Raw genomic sequence first — 20,442 nt, 5'->3', positions numbered from 1 at the left:
GTTCGTGAATAAGCTTGGTGTTTGGCTTGGTAAGAGCTTGTTTATGTTCGTTCACTATACATAAGATTAATTAAATAAACAAGCTTGAACAGTTCGTTAAGCTAAACAAACAAGCTTGAACACATATGTGTTCAGCTCGTTAACGTTCGTGAACAATATTCGTGAACAACATTCGTAAACAATGTTTATGAACCATATTTATTAATAAAACTCTTTTCAATATGCTAAATAAATAATATAATATAATAAAATAAAATAAATAAATAAATAAATAAATAAATTTAAATTATCAATCTTAATAACCAATCAAATAATTAAAAGTTTCAAACAATCAAACAAGCTTGAATTGAGAGCTTGATAACATCTAAATGAACCAAGCTCGAACTAAGCTCAAGCCAAACTTGAATTGAGAGCTTGATAACATCTAAACAAACCAAGCTCAAGTCAAGCTTCAAATAAGCTCAAGCTTATAAAAAATAAACCAATCCAAGACTGAACACTCATTTCAAAAGCTTGGTTCATTTTAAGTTCAGCTCGGCTCGATTATCTTATCAAACAAGCTTGAACATCCTAAAATTCGGCTCGGCTTGACTTGTTTACCGTCCTAATTATCATTACTCTATATTTTTTGCATTTTTTAAATCACACTCAATTGATATTATTTAAATAATATTTGACTCACATATTATTCTCGATATTTTTCATAAAAAAAATCATTTTATTGTATCAGAGAATACATACATTTTCTAAAGATAAAAGGAGCTCTAGATGTATCCCCGCGTGGCTTACAAAAGACCAGAGTCGGATGGACGCCTCCCACCGCGGCAGGTACAGCGACTTTGATGCAAGGGCAGGCGGCGGCGGCGGCGGCAGCAAAAGTAGCTTGACGATAGAACCTTCCGGTAGCGATGGGCACCGCGGCTTCGCCGCAGAGTCACGCGGAAGCGGAGGCAGCGGTGGAAAAAGGAGCTTGACAGGCAGCCTCTCGATTTACTCTCTCGACGTCGACCTCCTCTGCACGATCTTTTCCCTTCTCGACCATTTCGATCTGGTCCGATGCTCCGTCGTCTGCAAGGCCTGGTTCGTTTTCCGATCTCTGCTCCAATTCTTCGTTAACCTACTATAGTGAGTCGAACAGCTGCTAAGAAAAATCGAAAATTCATTCTTAGATTAGGGCTAGGGTCTTTTTGAAACTTGAAATTGGGCCGCACAATTGCTTTGTTACCTTCAAAATCATGGTAAATTTGCTCGGATGAAGGGTACTCTTTTTTTTGGAGCATATCTCTATTTTTTGAGTCGTAAGCCTATAAGCGAACATCATGTTCATAACCTTAAACTGATTCTTCAAAATAAAACAGACCCATGCTAAAAATTACAATTTCATACTCATACAAAAGTAAATTTTTCTGATGGTGCATAAATCCTCTTCATGTGCAGGAATAGTACCTGACCTACAATGCCTATATATATACACGCACACATGTTCCATTCATAAGCATTACAATTTTTTAGATGTGCGGGTGAGATAAGTTTAATACTTATGTACTACTTTAATGGTCACTAAAACTATAATTTCATAAACATGACAAACACAACACAATAACTCAATGACATGGCCGGCAGCACCATAATGTTGGGCTACTATTCAAGTTATGATAACATTTTAATGACTTTGGCATCTATAAATACTCAGTCCTTTGGACCAGAATTTGCAAAACCCTAGTTGAGTGAATGCCCTCAAAAAGTAATGATTTTGGCACCTAATTGGTCACGCCTTGCTCGAGCTTGGCCCATTGAAGAGTGAACTTCTCTTAGCATGCATTATTTGGCTAATGTTAGAGTGAAGAACATAACTAAACAGCATACCTTTAAGGAGAAATTACAACTAATAGCATAAGCAACTCAATAATCAACCTGCCAAAATTAATAGAGAATGAGCACAAATGTGCAAAGTAGGATTCAAGATAGATGTGCATGAATTATACTTTCTAGAGAGAATTCAAATATAATAGCGAGCCAAGTTCTTTTGCGGATTAACTAATTTTAAATTATCAGCAATAAACCATTTTTATGTTATCATAATTTATCAAGCTTTTAATCATCACCAATTATCAACATTAGGATATCACCTCTTAGCATGCCTTAAGTTCACACGCATTTGCCAAACTTTGGTTCAATTTATAAGGTGAGATGTTAAAGCTATCTCCAAGGATCATAACAATAAGAAATTATATTTGCTATCCTCCCTCCCATTTTTCTCCAAGTAAATAAGAGAAAAAAACTCTTCCATTCTTCATGTTACTCTTCAAGTAAGCAAGGGTAAACACAAACTTGCTTTTCCTGTATCCTATCCCTCCATTTCTTGCTAGTAAATATGCTCTAAATCAGTGGGTATAAAAATATATTTCCTTAAAATAGTTTGAGGCACAGAACAATATAGCTTTGATTTTTTTGAAATGATTGAATACTAAATGTTTGTCTGTCATCATATTATAGGTATCATGTAGTCTACACATCTTCATTGATGAGAGATCTATATGAAAAGAGGAATTCATGTATTAAACTCACTGCAAAATCACTTCCACTGGAAATATCTACTAAGTTCTATCTGGGGGAATTAGCTATGGAAGAACATAAACTGTCTTTTCGAAGGGCATCGGCCAAAGTTGATCAATGGAATGGTCATCATACAAGGTATGCTCTATGATTGGTATGCCACTTGTATTCTAGTTTTTCCTGATATACTCTGCTTCTTATGTTACTATTATTACTTTAAAGTGATTCCTAAAGTAATTTATACAATCGTTTATATTTCATATTTGTTGTTAGTCGCGGTTTTTGTAAACAGTGTCTTCTGCAAAGAGTTCTACCCCATCAAAGTCTGATCTCAAGAATGCTTTGCCTTAGAAGTCAAATCTTTTATGATTCTAGACATGCGACTATGGTAATATTTTGACTGCAAATTACATATGGAAATATCTTTAAAACTGTAGGAGCTTTCTGGTTCCTGTCCCCACAAAAAGCTCTTCATGGAAGTGGACTTGTGTATGGTTTGGAAGGCTTCAAATGACCTCTAACCCAACCAGCTACATTCTGTCATGAAATAATCAATTTTAAGACCTGAGGTCTACATCAACAAAAAAACAAATTAGGATATATCACCTTGACTGTTTGAAGCAGGTGACTAAAGTCAGGCAGTACTGTTCGATCAGTTTCTATTTGGGGGCAGCAATAGGTAGCATGGTCAATATTGGTATCTAAAACTCAGAAAAACTAAGTATTAGCTGTATCGAATTGATGGGATTGAAATTGGTAAAAAATAAAATAAAAATTCAGAAAAGAAAAATAATATGGAAATAATAAGAATAAATAACGCTATTTAGTGAGTAAGACAACCTCCCACCACCAATTCAAATCCGGATCAGCCGATTTGGCAACGATGGTCAGTTGAAGGCTCTATGGAAAATGGGGACATGGGTTTGACTTTGATGGCATGGATCATGCTAATTTTGGTGTTCTTGAAGATGAAGAATCTGATTTGCTGTCTTGCTCTCATCTGTCTTGCTTCTGGGGATTCTTATGATGGCTGGAAACTATATGCTGGAAGCTTGATAGATGCTGGTGTTGGTTTCTCAAGCGGATGCTAACTTCTTCTGATCTGATTCTTACCTCCTGTGAGCTGTAGATTTGTGATTGGTGCTTGTTTCAGTACATGGATGATATACCTTTTATTTTTTCTTGATACATATGAACAGTTGGTAGAATGTTTTTCTTTCATATAGAGAAAGTAATAGGCAGGAGAATGCTAGGACAGGCTGGTATCTTCTTTGCACATTTATGCTTGGATGCCCACATATTACTCATTTTCAATTTATGTTCGTTTGCTTTCCGTAAAAAAAAAAGTTTTTGTGAAAAATTGAAGACACTCATAATAACACCCACTAATGATGTCTAACCTTAATATCATCCTAGAAAGCTTGCCATCCAACCGTGGGGCTGATCCCTCGACTATGAAAGAGTAATACGATCCACTATTTACATAACTAAGAAAGCACAAAGAAATAACTCTTTTTTCGAATGAACTCCTCAAAATACAACAATTATAACTGCAAATTCATAGAAAAACTCTAGTAAAACTTAAACACCATCCTAGTACAAAATTGATAAGACAACATCTTATCAAATCTTCCTGGAATAAAATACTCACAAAAAAGAAGCTATAATTACAAACTCCTGAGTATATAATCTGCCATGAAGTTCACTATTTTTCAGCAAGTCGGTAGTTAAAAAAAAGCAAGAACATAACATATGAAATTCCAGCAAAGCACAAGAAACTCATTCTCAAATTATCTTATTTATTGAAATGAAACACAAAGATCTCTACAATAATCTCAGAAACCATGTAAATTCTTCTCATGAAATCAATTCTCATCAATAGATATCAACAAGGTTAATATCCCTTTGAAAAATCACATGAAGGAACCTCGATTACAACTTTGATAATACACCCTAGAAAACTAATACAGTGTCATCCAATTGTTGCTAACGCTGTTCTCTTGATTCAACTTGTGTAACACCTAGTTGCCTACTGTCTTCTATCCTAGCAAACTCGATAAGAAATCATTGATGAGAATATTCCGGAATAAAAGAACCATGCTCTATGCTGAAACCTTAACGCTTCTCCCCACTCATCCTGCCTCGATGCACTTTCAATGACTGTGTTAACTCCTATAAATACACACACATTCATGCTCTATGATATTCCCTACACGTAAATGGTAGTATCATCGGCTTTCTCTAGTGCTCTATGCAAAACTTGCATAGGTAAGACAATCACATGTCACATGAGCTATACAATTCTTCATTTTGCAACTAAACTAAACTGCTCTTCCTACTACTCAAGAGAGGAGAGTTAACTCAACTACTCATGTCATGCACAACCTTGTACTTTTCAAGTACTAACCTTGTACTTCTTGAAGTACTATCTCAAGATGCACCTTCTATACACTAATTCCACAAAACAAATGCATGTCTCATGTCAACTTGTGGGTAACAAGCATAGGTGTGTCCATTGAGTTTACAAAATTATGCCTTTGCGGTGTAATACCACGTGCAATTTAAGTACAAGTATAACTATTCTACTTGTGGTAGCTCAACTATCATCTTAGGGTAGTTTATTTTGGTGTTTTATTCAATAATTGCTTAATTAATTGATGCATTCAACAACCTGGGATATAGTAGCATACTCACCTAGGTGGATGGTCCATACTTCATATTCATAAAATTTTATTGAATTAGAGTCCCTTCTCCAATATTTTAGCAGATGCTTATGTTTGTAAAATAAAAGGGTGAATCAAATCTCTTATTTCAAAACTTGGGTTTGAAATCCAATGAGAATTTGTCAAAGTCTTGGTTGCCAATTCTCTGATAATAATATTTTAATTTCATATCGTATATATTCATATCTATGATTCCAAATATAAGAATGGAGTTCAGATATTGATTTCCCCATTTGAATAAAGGGCAGTCCGGTGCACGAAACTCTCACTAATGCAAGGTCTTGGGGAAAGGTCGGACCACATTGGATCCTTTGTACACAGCCTTACCCTGCATTGCAAAAGGCGATTTTCGCGACTTGAACCCGTGACCACAAGGTCACATGACAACTTTACCATTATGTCAAAGCTCCCGTTCATTTTCCCACTTGAATCCAAATATAAAAATTGAAGTTGGAGTCATTGATGATTTTTTTTTTTAATATGAGAGTGGAATTATATTTTCCATCGAGAACTTGCTCAAAACCAACCAGGCATTACATTCTCTGATGTATTAGAAAAGTTTGTTGCCTAATAATTTTTGAGGAAATAACTAATTTTTATTCCAATCTATAATGCTTTACCTTTTTATTCCGAATGTTCAGTTCTTACATCATGCATTACATTTTATTTATTGCGTTCCCATGTTTTCTATATTTATCAGGGTGAACATATGTCGGATGAAGAGAGGAGTTGTCCTATCTGGAGTTGGAGATAAGGTTTTGTCTTCATCTGAAGTTATGAGTTTACATGGTTTTATACTTTTATTTGATCATGTACGTGTTTTTATTTCTATTTGTTGTGGTTTAAAATTTTCATTTATTTGGATAGTGCTTGTAAACTACTGGTTTACCAATATTGTCTGTCAATTATACTAGTATGAACCCTAAGACTAGAATGAATCCCAAGACTTTGGTACTATTGACAACCTTGTCGGCTGAGTTAACTTATGCAAGAATGAGTACTTTTTAAGGGTTATTTCTAAAATGATCTCCTTCATTAAGGTCATGTTGTTAAAATTTTAATAAATTGCATGAGTTCGAGGAGAATGGCAACATATAGCTCTTTATAGATAGTGTGTCCTAACTTCTTGTCATTGCCTTTGGATAATATAATGGCAATGCAGGTTGTAGACAGGATAGATATTGCAGCTATGATTTAACACACACCCACACATGCCCATGCACATACACAGGCATGCATCTCACACATGCCCACACCCATGCCCATGCTCATGTGTGCACGCGCACACAGGTCTTACCTATGTTCGGTGTTGCTCAAACCCTTTCTGTTCTGTTCAGGAAGTTTGGCTAGGTGCCTTACAATTTCACGGTCTTATATATAACCAAGGGAGGGCTGATTTGAGAATCTCAGATCAATTATCTTTGTTCCTGACATGTTTTCATTGCAGGCTTTGGTAATTTCTTGCTCATTTTTTGTGTGCTTTTAACTGTAAGATTTGTTTGTTATACTTAAAAGTTAGTGTGTATTAATTTTGACACTTTCAGGCATTTGTGAAACACATTTTCATTTTAATGAGTCTGGAGGCCTTGTTTTCTCATTTGGTTGATATCCTCTAAATTCAGTAGTCCTTTTTCTCATGGAACTTACAATAGGTGCTACGTCTATGGTCTGCAAAAAGCTGCAAATACATGGATGAATACATCATTCCTGAAACTGACAAACTAGTTGATTATGAATTTGATGAAAACAAGGTAAAGTGCTTATTTTTTTATTTATTTTCTTGTGTGTCTTGATTTGAATGTGTTTGATTCCTATACAACATGCTTTCTCCCTGTAGCTTAGTGTGTCTTTTTCAATAATGTAGGTTGAGCAACAAATTGAAGAGGATAGTTGCTAAATCTGACATAAAATTTTAAGGTTTTAACCAAACTAGAGACTTGTGTACGGATCTATACATGCACTTTCAATTATGTAACAAATAATACATTTTCAATTTAACACGTTGTATGATACCCTTTTTTTTTTTTTTTCCAATTTTGTAACATTATATATAATTTAGTATTAAAACTCTCTTCTTTTGAAAATCTCTTAACCACATGTTTAAAATTATCAAGTCAATATATGAAGTGATGTATGACCCAAAACAATGTCTTGCAATGCCTTAAATAAAAAATGTTCCAGATTTTGTCAAAAAAAAATCAAAAATAGCTGATTCAATCCACTCTTTCTTAAAATTTGTGGCTTGTGCTTCATATTATAGAGACTTTAGACTAACGTTTCAAATCTTGAGTTGAGTTGAGGTTTTGATCCCTGTGTCGATATAGAAGGTGTTAAACACTAGAAGAGGATAACAAGGGGGAAAGAGGTGAGGAGAAGTGGGAACTGTAGAGGAAGCATCGAAACATCGATGATAAGCTAGAATTAAAACTCGTTGCTTCATGCCATGTCACCTTATTTAGAAGAGTCATGAAGGCCTCACGCACCACACAATAGCGTCGCGTCTTTGTAAGAATTGTTGAAAGCTCATTGTTTTTATAAGAATCGATGCGTTGCACCTCGTAGAGCTAGGGTAGGTTGCTGACTAGGGTTTAATAGGGTGAAAAGTAGGTTCTAGCGGTTGCATGATGGCATTTAGAGATAACATGTTGGAAGGTGGTTTGGATATAAATAGCCTAGCCTCAACCATGGTAATGCAAGAAATTAATGAACAAGAGGAGCGAATGATAATGCCGCCACTGAAAAGCAGCCAATCTTAGAAAGCAACCTATAAAGACTTGTTCGGAAACTGCTGCTATTGTTTTATGATTCCCGATTGATCTCGTAGCTAGACGAGTAGATTCTCTTCCGGTTTAGGCTGGCTTCACACTAGTTGTTAATTAACAGTAGCCGGCTTATGCGGTTCCATAAAGAAGGCTATGTACTTGTTTGCTCCACTCCTATTATTAAAGTAGTTGTTTTTGATTTTCTAGTTGATTCTTTACCCGTGCCATCCGCTCATGAGGAATCAGACTCATGCAATAAATCCTCTTTCCTCTTCGTCATCCTAGCACCTAATTGCACAACATGTGGTATACACACCACTAATTTGGTAAATTGTTGAAGTTCAATGTCTTTGTAAGAAGGGTTGCTTCCGCACCCTTATAGAGCTATGAAAAGTAAGTTATAGTGGTGGGTGCCATGTCAATATTGTCGTGCACACGATGCAATTTATACACTAATTTGGCAAAAATTTTAGGAGTTGCATATATATGTCAGAATGGAATAAATGGTTAAAAGTAGTTCATTTGACTTTATTATGTGGTATGTTGACATAAGTCTTATGCACTATCATATGTTCATGTGTCCTTAAGTTGGTAAAGCAAGTTTTTTTTCTCAATGAACTTTTTATGACATTTTATTTTGTCTACAGATTGTAGGTTTGACAAATAGTAAATTATGTATCTGGAGGCGTCATGGTCAAAGGGGTATCTTTCAATCTCATGAAGGTGTCTTCACACGTGGATTATGTATGAGGTGAGCAGAAGCATGATTTTCTTTGGATCATTATTGTTGTTTGTCAGATATTAGTTTTTACTTCCACAAGTTCAGTAGATAGAATGCTGATATATACATGTGTATATTTATGAAATTCTTGTTGATGCCATTGATATATACACAGTTTATATACTCTTGAGGACATATGTGCGCCTTTTTGATTTATGTCTTCAAAGGCATCAATTATAAAACTACTTGTGCTTTTAACTCTTAGAAGAACAACATTTTCAGTCACTAAAATTATCATCTGGATTTAAATCTTGAGTCATGCTGGAGCTTTGTATTTTGACTAGAATGATATTGTTTCGATACCGTATTGGTGTTTTAATGTATGGTGCCGATGGAGAATTGGATGGGGAAGGTGGAAGGAGATGAAAAAGAAAAATAAGAATAGAACACAACTATATACCTAGCTTCCATTCCATATGGAATGGTATGGTATATTTTTAACATTGTATCGACAAAAACTAAAAATGTACAATGACCAAGCCTTATTCCACAAGGTGAAGTCAGCTTTATGAATCCTTCTATATGTCATTAGGCTCTATTCCCTACTATATTATCATCTATATTTAAATAAAGTTTATCTTGTTTTAGTATTGCTAGTCAAATCTTTTTAAATCTTCCTCGTTTGATGTGCATATTTATCATAAGTTCACATCGTTTAACTAGAGCATTTATTGGTCGTCTAAGTTCATGTCTGTACCATTTTAAACGTGTCTCTCGAAGTTTTCCTCAATAGATGCAACCCGACTTTCTCTCTAATATTTTCATTTCTTATCCTGTCCATCCTTGTATGTCATACATCCACTTTAACATCCTCATCTTTGCAACTCTTTATTTTATGCTCATGTGCTTGAGTCATAGCCCAATATTCAACTCTATATAACATAGCAGGTCTAACTACCGTTTTATATGACTTCCTTTTAAATTTTAGAGATACTTTACGATCGCATAAAACACCCGTCGCTCTCCTCCATTTCAACCATCCTGCTTGTATTTCATGTAAGACATTTCTTTCAATCCCTCTATCTTTTTGTAAAATGGATCATAAATAATTAAAGCTCTTAGTTCTAGACAACTCGTCATACTATCATAACAATTGTCTCATTATCTTTAATATTGATAAACTTAAATTCTATATATTTTGTTTTTACTATATTAAGCATAAAAGCTTTCACTTCCACTATTTCTTGTAAAGATTCGAGTTTAACATTTACTCTTTCACGTGTCTCATCTAACAAAACAATATCATCTGAAAATAACATGCACCATGGTATCGTGTCTTGGATGTCAGTTCATTCATGATTAGTGTAAAAAGATAGAGACTCAGAGCTGATCTTTGATGTAACCTTATCTTTATGATAAACGCTTCGGTTAATTCACTTGAAATCTTCACTTTTGTTGTTACATCCTTTTACATATATTTAATTAGTTCAATATATGCTGCGTTAACACCCCTCTTTTCTAGAATTCACCATATAATTTCTCTTGAGACTTTATTATAAGTGTTTTCTAGGTCTATGAATACCATTTGTAGATCTCCCTTTTGTTTCCGATACTTGTCAATTAGTTATCTAACAAGATTATGACTTCTATCATCGACCTTCCAAGTATGAATGCAAATTGAGTTTTGGTCTTTCCTTTCTTAATCTTTTTTCTATTATTCTTTAACAAAGTTCATGATATGACTCATTAGTTTAATACTCAATAGTTTGCACAATTTTGTACGTCTCATTTGTTCTTATATAGGGAAACTAGAGTACTTTCCATACCTTTATTGGAATATCATATGGTCCAACTATTTTTTCATTTTACATCCCATTTAAAGTTTGTTCTATTTATGAAGTTTGAATTCTACAATAAAAATTTAAATTTCTATACTCATTTGACCTACTTAAATTATCTAAGTTAAGTTGGCCACCTAAACTTTTATTAAAAAGTTGATAAAAATACCTCTTTCACCACTCTTTTATTTTCTCATTATTTACTAGTACCCTATTGCACTCATCTTTAAGACATCTTATTTAGATAATATCTCTTGTTTTCCTCTTTCACGTTTTTGCTATTCTGTAATGTCTCTTTTCCTTTCTTTTGTATTTAATTTTCTATATAAGTGTTGAATGCTTCTGAAGATTCTCTTAATTGTAGGAATTATGATTGATTTAGATTAATTCGATTATAGAGATTATGTTGATTGTAATTAATGATTGATAGACATATCATAATTATAGGATCATCTTTCCCTTCTTATGTATATAAATACCTACATATAAGCGAATTATTATGAGGAGAAATTGATTTCAGTGTCGATGCCCTGTGCTGCCGATTTCTGTGCCGACATCCTTTTTTGTCTCGGGTTCTTTGTGTGACCACAGGCCGTTCTGACACCAGTTTTTCCTCATCTTCCGACACTTCGACTATGACTGCTCGTGATTGTGGGTTCTTTCGGGGTCATAATAGTCACGATCGTGGTCGTGGTCGTGGAATTGATACCAGAGTAGTTGTTTGTGTGTTTACTGTGGTTGTTCTAACCATACCTCTGAGAAGTGTTGGACGAAGTTTGGTAAGCCTGATTTAACTAATAATGTATCTACCGAACTATCGATTCCATCACTAGACACACGTAGTCATGATGATACGGTCTCTGTTCCTCATACTGATTATGAGAAATTGCTTTGCTCTTTTGCTAGCATTCCCTCTGCCACTATCGCCTCATCCTCTCCAAGTGCGTTTGTTGTGCCTCGTGATAAGTCTTGGATGCTGGATTTCGGTGCTTCTGCTCATATTACTGGTAACAAGTCTATTTTCTCTTCATCTTTTGTTCCCTCATCTTTATCCCTTGTCCGTTTAGCCAATGATACCTATTCTTCGATTACGGGAAGAAGTATTGTCAGACCCACTGCAAATATTACTCTTGATATTATTCTCTTTGCACCTAAATTTTCGATTAGTTTACTGTCCATAAGCCAGCTAACAAAAGCTCACAACTGTTATGTATCTTTTTATCCATCCTATTATATTATTCAGGACCTGCACACAAAGAGGATAATTAGTGAAGGCCATGAGAGTGATGACCTATATTATCTGAATTTGGTTAAACCTATAAGTTCTCAGGCACTCTCAGCAACTGTGTCTACTTATAAGTGACATTGTTGTCTAGGGCACCCATCCTCTTCCTTTCTCAAAAGTTTAGTTCCAGTTCCACCTATTGATTTCCAGTGTGAGTCATGTGAGTTCGGCAAACATCATCGTACTTCTTTTTTCTTCGAGTTGATAAACGTAGTTCTTTTACTTTTGAACTTGTTCATTGTGATGTTTGTGGACCTAGTAGAGTTGAGTCAAGAGGAGATTTTTAGTATTTTATAATTTTTGTTGATGATTATTCTCACGTGACTTGGTTATATTTACTCAAAGTGAGGTTCCTGAGGTGTTAACATCATTTTATAACGAAATAAAAATCAATATTATGTTGCCTTGCGCATTCTTCGTACCGATAATGCACTTGAGTTCACTCAGAAGATAGTGGCTACATTATGAAATTCTCATGGCATAATTCATTAAATGTCTTGTTCATATACTTCCCAACAAAATGGAGTTGCTGAATGCAAACACGTCATATTTTAGATGTAGCTCATACTCTTCTTTGTCACATGCATGTTCCCAAGTTTTGGTGGGGTGATGCTGTACTCACAGCTTGCTTTCTCATAAATAGGATGCCTTCTACCGTGTTCCCTATCCCCTTCTCTTGTCTTTATCCTCTCTTTTCTTTGTGCCTCGCATATTTGATTGTGTTTGTTTTGTTCATAATTTTTCTCTTGGCTTGGATGAATTGTCTCCTCGCTCTATTAAATGCATCCTGCTTTGATATTCTTGCACACAAAAAGGATATTGTTATCTTGACTCACTAACAAAACGCAGTTACACCTGTGCTGATGTTACATTTTTTTGAGTCCCAATCATACTTTTCTCCTATGTAGCTCAGTCACATGATACATTAGCATCTCATCCATTACCTATCCCACCATCCATGTCTCCCACTACAGATGCTCTGTTTTCTAAATCATTGTAGGTGTACACGAGGCGTGCTCGGCTAAAACCAGATTCATGTCCCTCACCTCCTATTCCTGCAGATCCTAATGCTCTTCGCCCCTTCGATATTGATCTGCGGCTCTTCGTACAGGTATTCGGTTTTGCACTACTCATCCTTTGTCTAATCATATTTCGTTTGATTATCTTAATCCTGCATTCCACACTTTTGTTGTTTCTTTATCATCTATAGAAGTTTCAACTTCCTATTCTGAGGCTTATCAACACTTGGTTTGGCGACTGCAATGGATGAGAAAATGTCTGCTCTTATCTCTTGTGGTACTTGGGAGTTGGTGGCTGCACTACCTTCTGTTGCTTGTCGTTGGGTATTTACTCTGAAATTTAAAGCTGATGGTATTATTGATCGATACAAAGCTCGTCTGGTGGCCAAAGGATTTACACAGACTTATGATGTTGATTACTTTAAGACGTTCTCTCTTATTGCTCACCTGAATTCTATTCTGTTCTCCTTAGTTGTCAATCAATCTTGGCCAATGTATCAGCTAGATGTGAAGAATGCCTTTCTTTATGGCAATTTGCACGAGACCATGTTTATAGAGTAACCTCCAGGTATATTGCTAGGGGGAGAATGCTACTATGGTTTGCGTTAAAAAGGCTAAATTCAGTAATATAATCAGTATTGTGGCTTCGAACAATGTAAATCAGATCATTCTGTGTTTGTATGACGGAGCATATATGAGAATATCATTCTTATTGTTTATACAGATGACATCCTAAAATCCGGCAGTGATATATGTGGGATAGACGAAACTAAAAAGTATTTGCAGCAACACTTTGTGACGAAGGATATAGGACATTCTTAGTATTTTTTGGGAATTGAATTGCTCATAATAAATCTGGAGTTTCATTATGCCAATGGAAGTATGCTACAGATTTACTCAAAGAAACTGGATTGCTTGGAACGAAGCCAGTTTATACGCCTATGGATATCAATTCGAGTGTTTGGGGTGATACTGGAGAGTTGAGGGTAAGGCAAAATATAGACGGCTTGTTGGGAAACTCATTTACTTAACAGTAACGATACCTGACATTTCTTTTGTAGTTGGAATAGTTAGTCGTTTTATGGATAAGTTGAAGAAAGTTCACTGGGATACTGCTATCATGATTCGTAAGTACATTAAGAAATCTTCAAGAAAATGGTTGTCATTTTTGAGAAATGAACACCTAAAGATCGAAGCTTATTCTAATGCCGGCAATGTTAGATCTAAGATCGACAGACGGTCTACTTCTGGGTATTGCACTTATGTAGAGGGAAATCTAGTAACATGACGAAGTAAAAAACAAACTGTTGTTGCTAGGTCGACTACTGAAGTTGAGTATAGAGCCATGACTCACACGGTAACCGAGATGTTATGGCTGAAGAATTTGCTTGGAGAATTAGGGTTCACCTACAATAAACCACTACAAATGTATTGCGATAACCAAGCAGCTATTCACATTGCAAGTAACCCAATTTTTCATGTGAGGATTAAACATATTGAGGTTAACTGTCATTTTATTTGCGAGTGTATAATAAGCAAAAAAAATTGTCACTCCATTCACATCATCATCCAACCAAGTTGTTGTTGTCTCCACTAAAGCATTAGGAGGAAAACGACTCTCGGAACTTTGTGACAATTGACATATATGCTCCAGCTTGAGGGGGAGTGTTCAATACTTCTGAAAATTCCTTTAATTGTAGGGATTATGATTGATTTAGATTACTGTGATTTAGATTATAGAGATTGTGATTGATTATAGTTAATGATTGATAGACATTATAATTTTAGTATCCTCTTTCCCTCCTTATGTATATAAATATCTATATGTAAGCGGATTATTGTGAGGAGAAATATATTGTCTCTTTCTCTTTTACAATAATAATTCGAAAGCTTTAATTTTTATTTCATTCACTACTTTCTTGGCTCTTGTAGATTTGTTTAAGTTTTCCTTGTTCTTATAAGTATATAATGTCTTATAGGTTGTTCGTTTTACTTTCACTTTCTCTTGTACTTTCTCATTCCACTACCAATATTCTTTACTTGGTGGTGCACTCCCCTTTGACTTATCGAGTACACTCTTACCTACTATTGTCAACTTTGGTACTATCTTATCTCATGTCGTATTTGAGTTGCCGTATATTTCTCCTAATACTTGTACTCCTATCCTCTCTTTAAGCATGTTTTGTTTCTCATCCTTCAACTTCCACTACTTAATTCTAGGAGTCGTACATATTTTTTTTTTCTATTAATAGTATGCTTGAAGTGTATATCCAACACTATTAACCTATGTTGGACAATTAAGTTTTCTCCGAGAATTAATCTTTACAAATCTTTATATCATTTTTCCTAAATATAAGAAAGTCAATTTGCACGATCCATTTTAAATATAACAAATATTATTTTAATTTATTTTGACACATTTTATAGCATGTCAAGGGGTGTGGGACATTAATATGATATAATACTTATAGGTGACAACACATGATTAGTTATATGTGCCATGTAATTTCGAGTTTTGGTAATTTATCACGATACATTTCGATTGTGCTGTCCGACATGGAAATATGGAATCATACTTAAAACCATGATTGCAAGTACTATAATATTTCGTGTGTACTCAAATAATATTGAGCAGATGTGGTTCTTAATGCTATACTTATAGTTTTATGCGAGTGCAAGATTAAATAAGGCAGTCCTAAACACTTTCTTTAGGTTCCCTTCGTTAATCTGGAAAGAAGGTACTCCCTTTCTCCAATCACAAGAAGAGGGTGACTGACTTAGTCAGCTGCTTCTTTTGTGTATTTGTATGAAATGAAGGTGTAGATATTGTAGAAGAGAATAATGAATTCGCATGGGCTACCAGTGATAATATCTATCTTAATACTAGAATAATAATGTGGGACTGAACTCACTGCGCCTAATACCTTTAACACCCACTCAATGCCCCTTGGGATGGTCTAGTGGTTAGTATGAGCTGCTGCCAACTTGAGGTCTGGGGTTCTAGTCTCGACATAGCCGAGATACATGTCTCCCTCATGCCCTAGTCATTATTCCAAGAGCTAGTAGCTACCCATGATTTACCTCCTCCATGTTGGTCCTGGGGGGGGCGAGTCGTCTTTTGCCAACTTTAACACCCACTCAAACTTTACCATAGATATTATCTATGTCTAACTTATTACATGAATTAGAAAATGTAGGCTGAAAGATGACCATAATGAAATGAAAACATGCAGGAGTTAACAAAGCTTGCAACAACAATCCATTCTATATTAGACCAGCAAAGCTTGTCCCCACAGGTACCCAGTTGGATAGAGGGTGATAGATTTGCTATAATTAGACAGAGATTAATTCCCGACGGGCACATGCCCTCGGGCAAAAACTCCTCCCATCCCCTAACCACTTGCTGGTTGGTTATAGGCCGACCCCATGATTTACCTCCCTTCACATAACCTGGGGACGGGCCGTGAGATACGCTTGGGGTGAACGTAATCACCTTTTTGCTACAATTAGATCAGAAAAGCTTTGAAGATAGTTGGAGCATACAGATGACAATTCCTTTTATCACAAATCAGAACACAATAAATGATGTCTTTGGCCTCAGATCGGCAAATCAACAATGAGAACAAAGAGAGGACATAAAGATAAAGTAAAAAGAGAATGAAGAAGAGTCTTAGGAAGTAATCTTTTGAGTGGGTTTCTTCCTAAAGTGGTAATTACAATGACATGCAATAGACTAAGGGAAAAAGGAAACACTTGAGGAGTTGCACCACTTGATCCTCTGCTAGACTTGGTAAAATGAGAACCAAACTCTACCTTTTCTTGGACGTAGCAAAATAAAAATATAATGTTTCTCTATTCAGGTCTTCTTTGCTTTTTAGGCAGCACAAATACAACATGCTATTAGAGTCACATTCTGAAGGATATCAATAGAAGGAGACAGCGCTTATAGATTTGACTGTAGAAAGTAGATGCAAAAAAAAAAAAAAAAAAGAATCAACAACAAAAAGAAGTTGAAGGGGAAGACGAGAAAGAACAGGAAGAAAGAAAGGAAGAAGATCAATGAGTGCTATTGAAAGCCAAAAATAAAGATGAGGTTACCTGGTAAAACTACAATTGGTGAGTTCTTGCAACTTGCTCTATTGTTGTCAACCTCTACATAGGATGTGAGAGGAAAGACCAATGTCAGGTAACAGTGGATGACTGGTGGTGGCATTGGCTCGGATGATGTACAGTCAGTAACATAAGGGCAAATATGGCGCTTTGAAGTCATTTGTGAAGGTTTGACAGTGAATAGGAGGTTGGATGTGGTCAGGTTCACATAGAAACATGTTGGCACTTGTCGAGTTCTCCCATCACTCCTGTTGGTTAGGATCTATGAAGGTGCTGACTGTGGTGATGCCACACAACGAATACAAGATGTCTCACGAGCACGTGCAATGGCACGTGCTTGGTCCCTCTCTCGAGGTGAGGCAGTCATCGTATGTTATCAAGGAGGATCTAGTGGAGAACTTGGAACCAGAGCATTGAGGTTTCTTCGATAGAGATCATGGTTCACGATCATGCATAATGGCTCGTGTGGGGAAATGTCGCGCTGAGAGTTCAGTGGCAAGGCTTTCAAATTGGTTAAAATGAACAAATAATATTCTTTTCAATTGCATATGCAGGACATGCCATATATGACCCTTTTTTGCAGTCCCCTTCAAAATCTAGTCATCCACCTATTTGATTGAGGCTGCTTTTTAAAACCATGGTAGCTTCTTTTTCTACAATTCTATTAAATGAAAATGTAGTCCTGTTCAAGTACCTCTTATAGTGTTATTGACATCTTTGTGTGTCTGCAATTATTCCTATAATCCTTGTGGAATTTATTTCATGATTCCCTCTCATTTTGTGTATGCTTCAATGTTTGTCTTAACTATGCAGTTATATTGATCCAGAAGCAGTCATAGGTTGTGAAGATGGTAGAGTTCGTGTCTTTGATATGTATAGTGGGAAGTGTTCTCGAATTTTCAGGTACAAGTGCAACCAACTGCTTTGCTTACGTATCATGTGGGACAAAATTAGAAGAAAATTAGCAACCTTTGAGACCAACAGTATCTCTCTATGTTTTGCATTTCATCTTGTAGTTTACTAATTCTATTGTGTAGGCCTTATTACAAATGAGAAGATCTTACATCAGCTAATTCTATAAAGGGTTTAATTTTTGGCAGGGTTCACTCTGGACCAGTAACTTGCTTAGCTTTGACTGATGATCAATTAATTATTGGTGGATCCACATTTGGGAATATAGCTGTTGTGGATTTAACGTCAGGAGAAAGGTTGGGGTTTGCAAGATCCAACTATTGTCCTACAGGTGATCTTCCTGCAAATGTAACTTCATAATACAGTCATTTTGAGTAACTAGGTTGGCTTGCAGCAGAGTGGCATGATGAAACATAACATTGGTATTTCTTCTATTTAGGTTTTTGTTGTTGTTTACCCTCAACAACTAGTTGGAAATTCAATTGCATATCCTTAACAATTTCTGTGTGTTCATAGGTGAAGTCGTCTCAAATAAGTAATGACATGTTTTTGTTGTTAAATGTTTGATTACCTCAGTCATATAGAGCCCAAAAATGTAATCATGGTTCGCGAGCATGTGAGTTGAAGAAACTACCATAATTCTGCAGTTAGAATGGTTTATGAAAAATTGTTCTACATATTTACGACAACATTTAAACAAATGGATTGCAAGTCTGCCTCATTATTACACTTTTTGATTCTTTGTCGAGTTATTTTGTCTATCAAGATATTCTTGTTGAATGAGGCAAGATTATCTTGCCTACACAACATTCGTAGGAGAGACATTCTAACTTAAACCTCTATACAAAAATGAAATTTTACATTTTTTCTTGTAATTTATAATTTGCGTGAAGAACTTCATGTTTTTGTTGTTGCCTAACGCTGTTGACTGAATCGACACTAAGTAGATACCAGATCAACATTTATAAATTGGATTGATTCTTTTCTGTCCTACATCATAGCAAATCCTTAAGTTTACTTTCCATAAGCTTGGGGTTTTCACCATTACTAGCGTAAAATTAGTTACCGTATCAGACTATCAGATATTAATGTTGAAGATGTATGTTCTTTGGGGTAATACTTCCTATAATGATTAAGAGTTCTGAACATCAATACGCCACTTATCTCAAAATTTGTTGTTGGCCTTATGACCAAAAATCTACCACTTAGCAGTTAGCATTTTTCCCCCCTCCGATGCAGGCCTGAAAACCTTGTCATACAATACGAATTCCCACTTGTTATTTGCCGGATCGACTTCTGGCTATGCTCACTGTTGGGATATCAGGTTAGCCATGCAAACTGTGATCTTTCGATCCTCCATTCTGACACCAGTTGCTTTGATATTTCTTAAGCATCTTTGCATTTTATTTTATGTTGAATTAATATCGTAGCTAATCACTTGATTTTCGATATTGTCAGGACTATGAGATCAGTATGGGAAACTCGAGTTAGTCCTAATGTTATCTACAGTGTTCATCACCTGTCAATTGACACATCTACATTGGCTGTTGGGGGACTAGATGGTGTTCTTCGAATACTGGACCAGAGAACTGGTGAAATCCTTTCGAGTTTGGTGATGGATGATGCCGCAATATCAATCAAATCCGCCCATGACAATCAGAAAGTGAGTGAAAAGAAGGCAAGGAGTTTGCCCCAAAACGCCTGCTTATACAACGTTCCCCGATCCTTGCGGCCCCCCATTACATGTCTGTCTGTAGGGATGAAGAAGATTGTCACTACCCACAATGAAAAGTTCATTAGGATTTGGAGATTCCAGGATAACATTTAGGGCACGTTATATTTTATTTTTTACTATCTTAGTTATGTGATTACTTAGATAATCATATAATTAAGATTATGTATCATAACTTAAATTAAACAAGATAACTTTAGATAATCATATAATTAGATTATGTATCTTAACTTAAACTAAACAAGATAATATAAACTAAACGCATTCAGCTTCGAAATCCTTCTCTCGTGCACGTGGCACACATTCAAATTTTTTAATTTTTTTTGGTGAAAGTATCATTTTGTCTGAGTTTAAGTTCTCATTATAACATAATGATTTCAACACTATGGTATGTGTGTTTTGTATGTGGATACTTGCTTCAATGATAAATTTAATTGAATTTTACTTATTTGGTGTTTTAACTTAATATATTTTAATTAATAAGATCGGTTAAATTAAAATTTTATTATAATGATATTTAATTTACTTTGAATATGTTAAAGTGTGTCAAATAAATTAATTTTTGTACTTAAGTGTTTACCTTAAATTAATTAGATAGTTAAATTAATAACGAATTGATATAATTTTTTAAGACATCTAAAATCAAGAATGTAGGTAAATAATCAATTTGATTTAAAAAAAAAGGTTTAAAATAATAAATATCATTTGAGTGGTGTATGTATATTTTAGGTTGTAGGGTTGGCTTGACATAGAGCTATTTGGTTGGCTCACTTTTGTTTTTTAA

General features: G+C 35.3%; 1 protein-coding gene across 3 annotated transcripts; it reads left to right on the top strand.

Annotated features, from left to right (window-relative positions):
- The first annotated feature begins 765 nt into the window (after positions 1–765).
- On the top strand, positions 766–19,865 carry LOC122018847 (F-box/WD-40 repeat-containing protein At3g52030-like). Of its 3 annotated transcripts, none has more exons than XM_042576286.1 (9): positions 766–1,080; positions 2,497–2,694; positions 5,980–6,034; positions 6,932–7,030; positions 8,689–8,792; positions 17,828–17,917; positions 18,115–18,257; positions 19,166–19,250; positions 19,385–19,865. In XM_042576286.1, exons 1-9 carry the CDS (start codon positions 806–808, stop codon positions 19,752–19,754), a joined length of 1,419 nt encoding a protein of 472 aa, XP_042432220.1. In that variant the 5' UTR covers positions 766–805; the 3' UTR covers positions 19,755–19,865. The 3 variants fall into 3 exon arrangements, with proteins under 3 accessions (XP_042432220.1, XP_042432219.1, XP_042432221.1); XM_042576285.1 differs by having other exon boundaries at positions 5,980–6,091; XM_042576287.1 differs by lacking the exon at positions 6,932–7,030.
- The last annotated feature ends 577 nt before the right edge of the window (positions 19,866–20,442 follow it).

Source organism: Zingiber officinale, chromosome 9A (assembly GCF_018446385.1).
Source record: "Zingiber officinale cultivar Zhangliang chromosome 9A, Zo_v1.1, whole genome shotgun sequence".
Taxonomy (NCBI): domain Eukaryota; kingdom Viridiplantae; phylum Streptophyta; class Magnoliopsida; order Zingiberales; family Zingiberaceae; genus Zingiber; species Zingiber officinale.
Note: the sequence above shows the minus strand (reverse complement) of the source record. Positions and strands in the feature narration are given on the sequence as shown.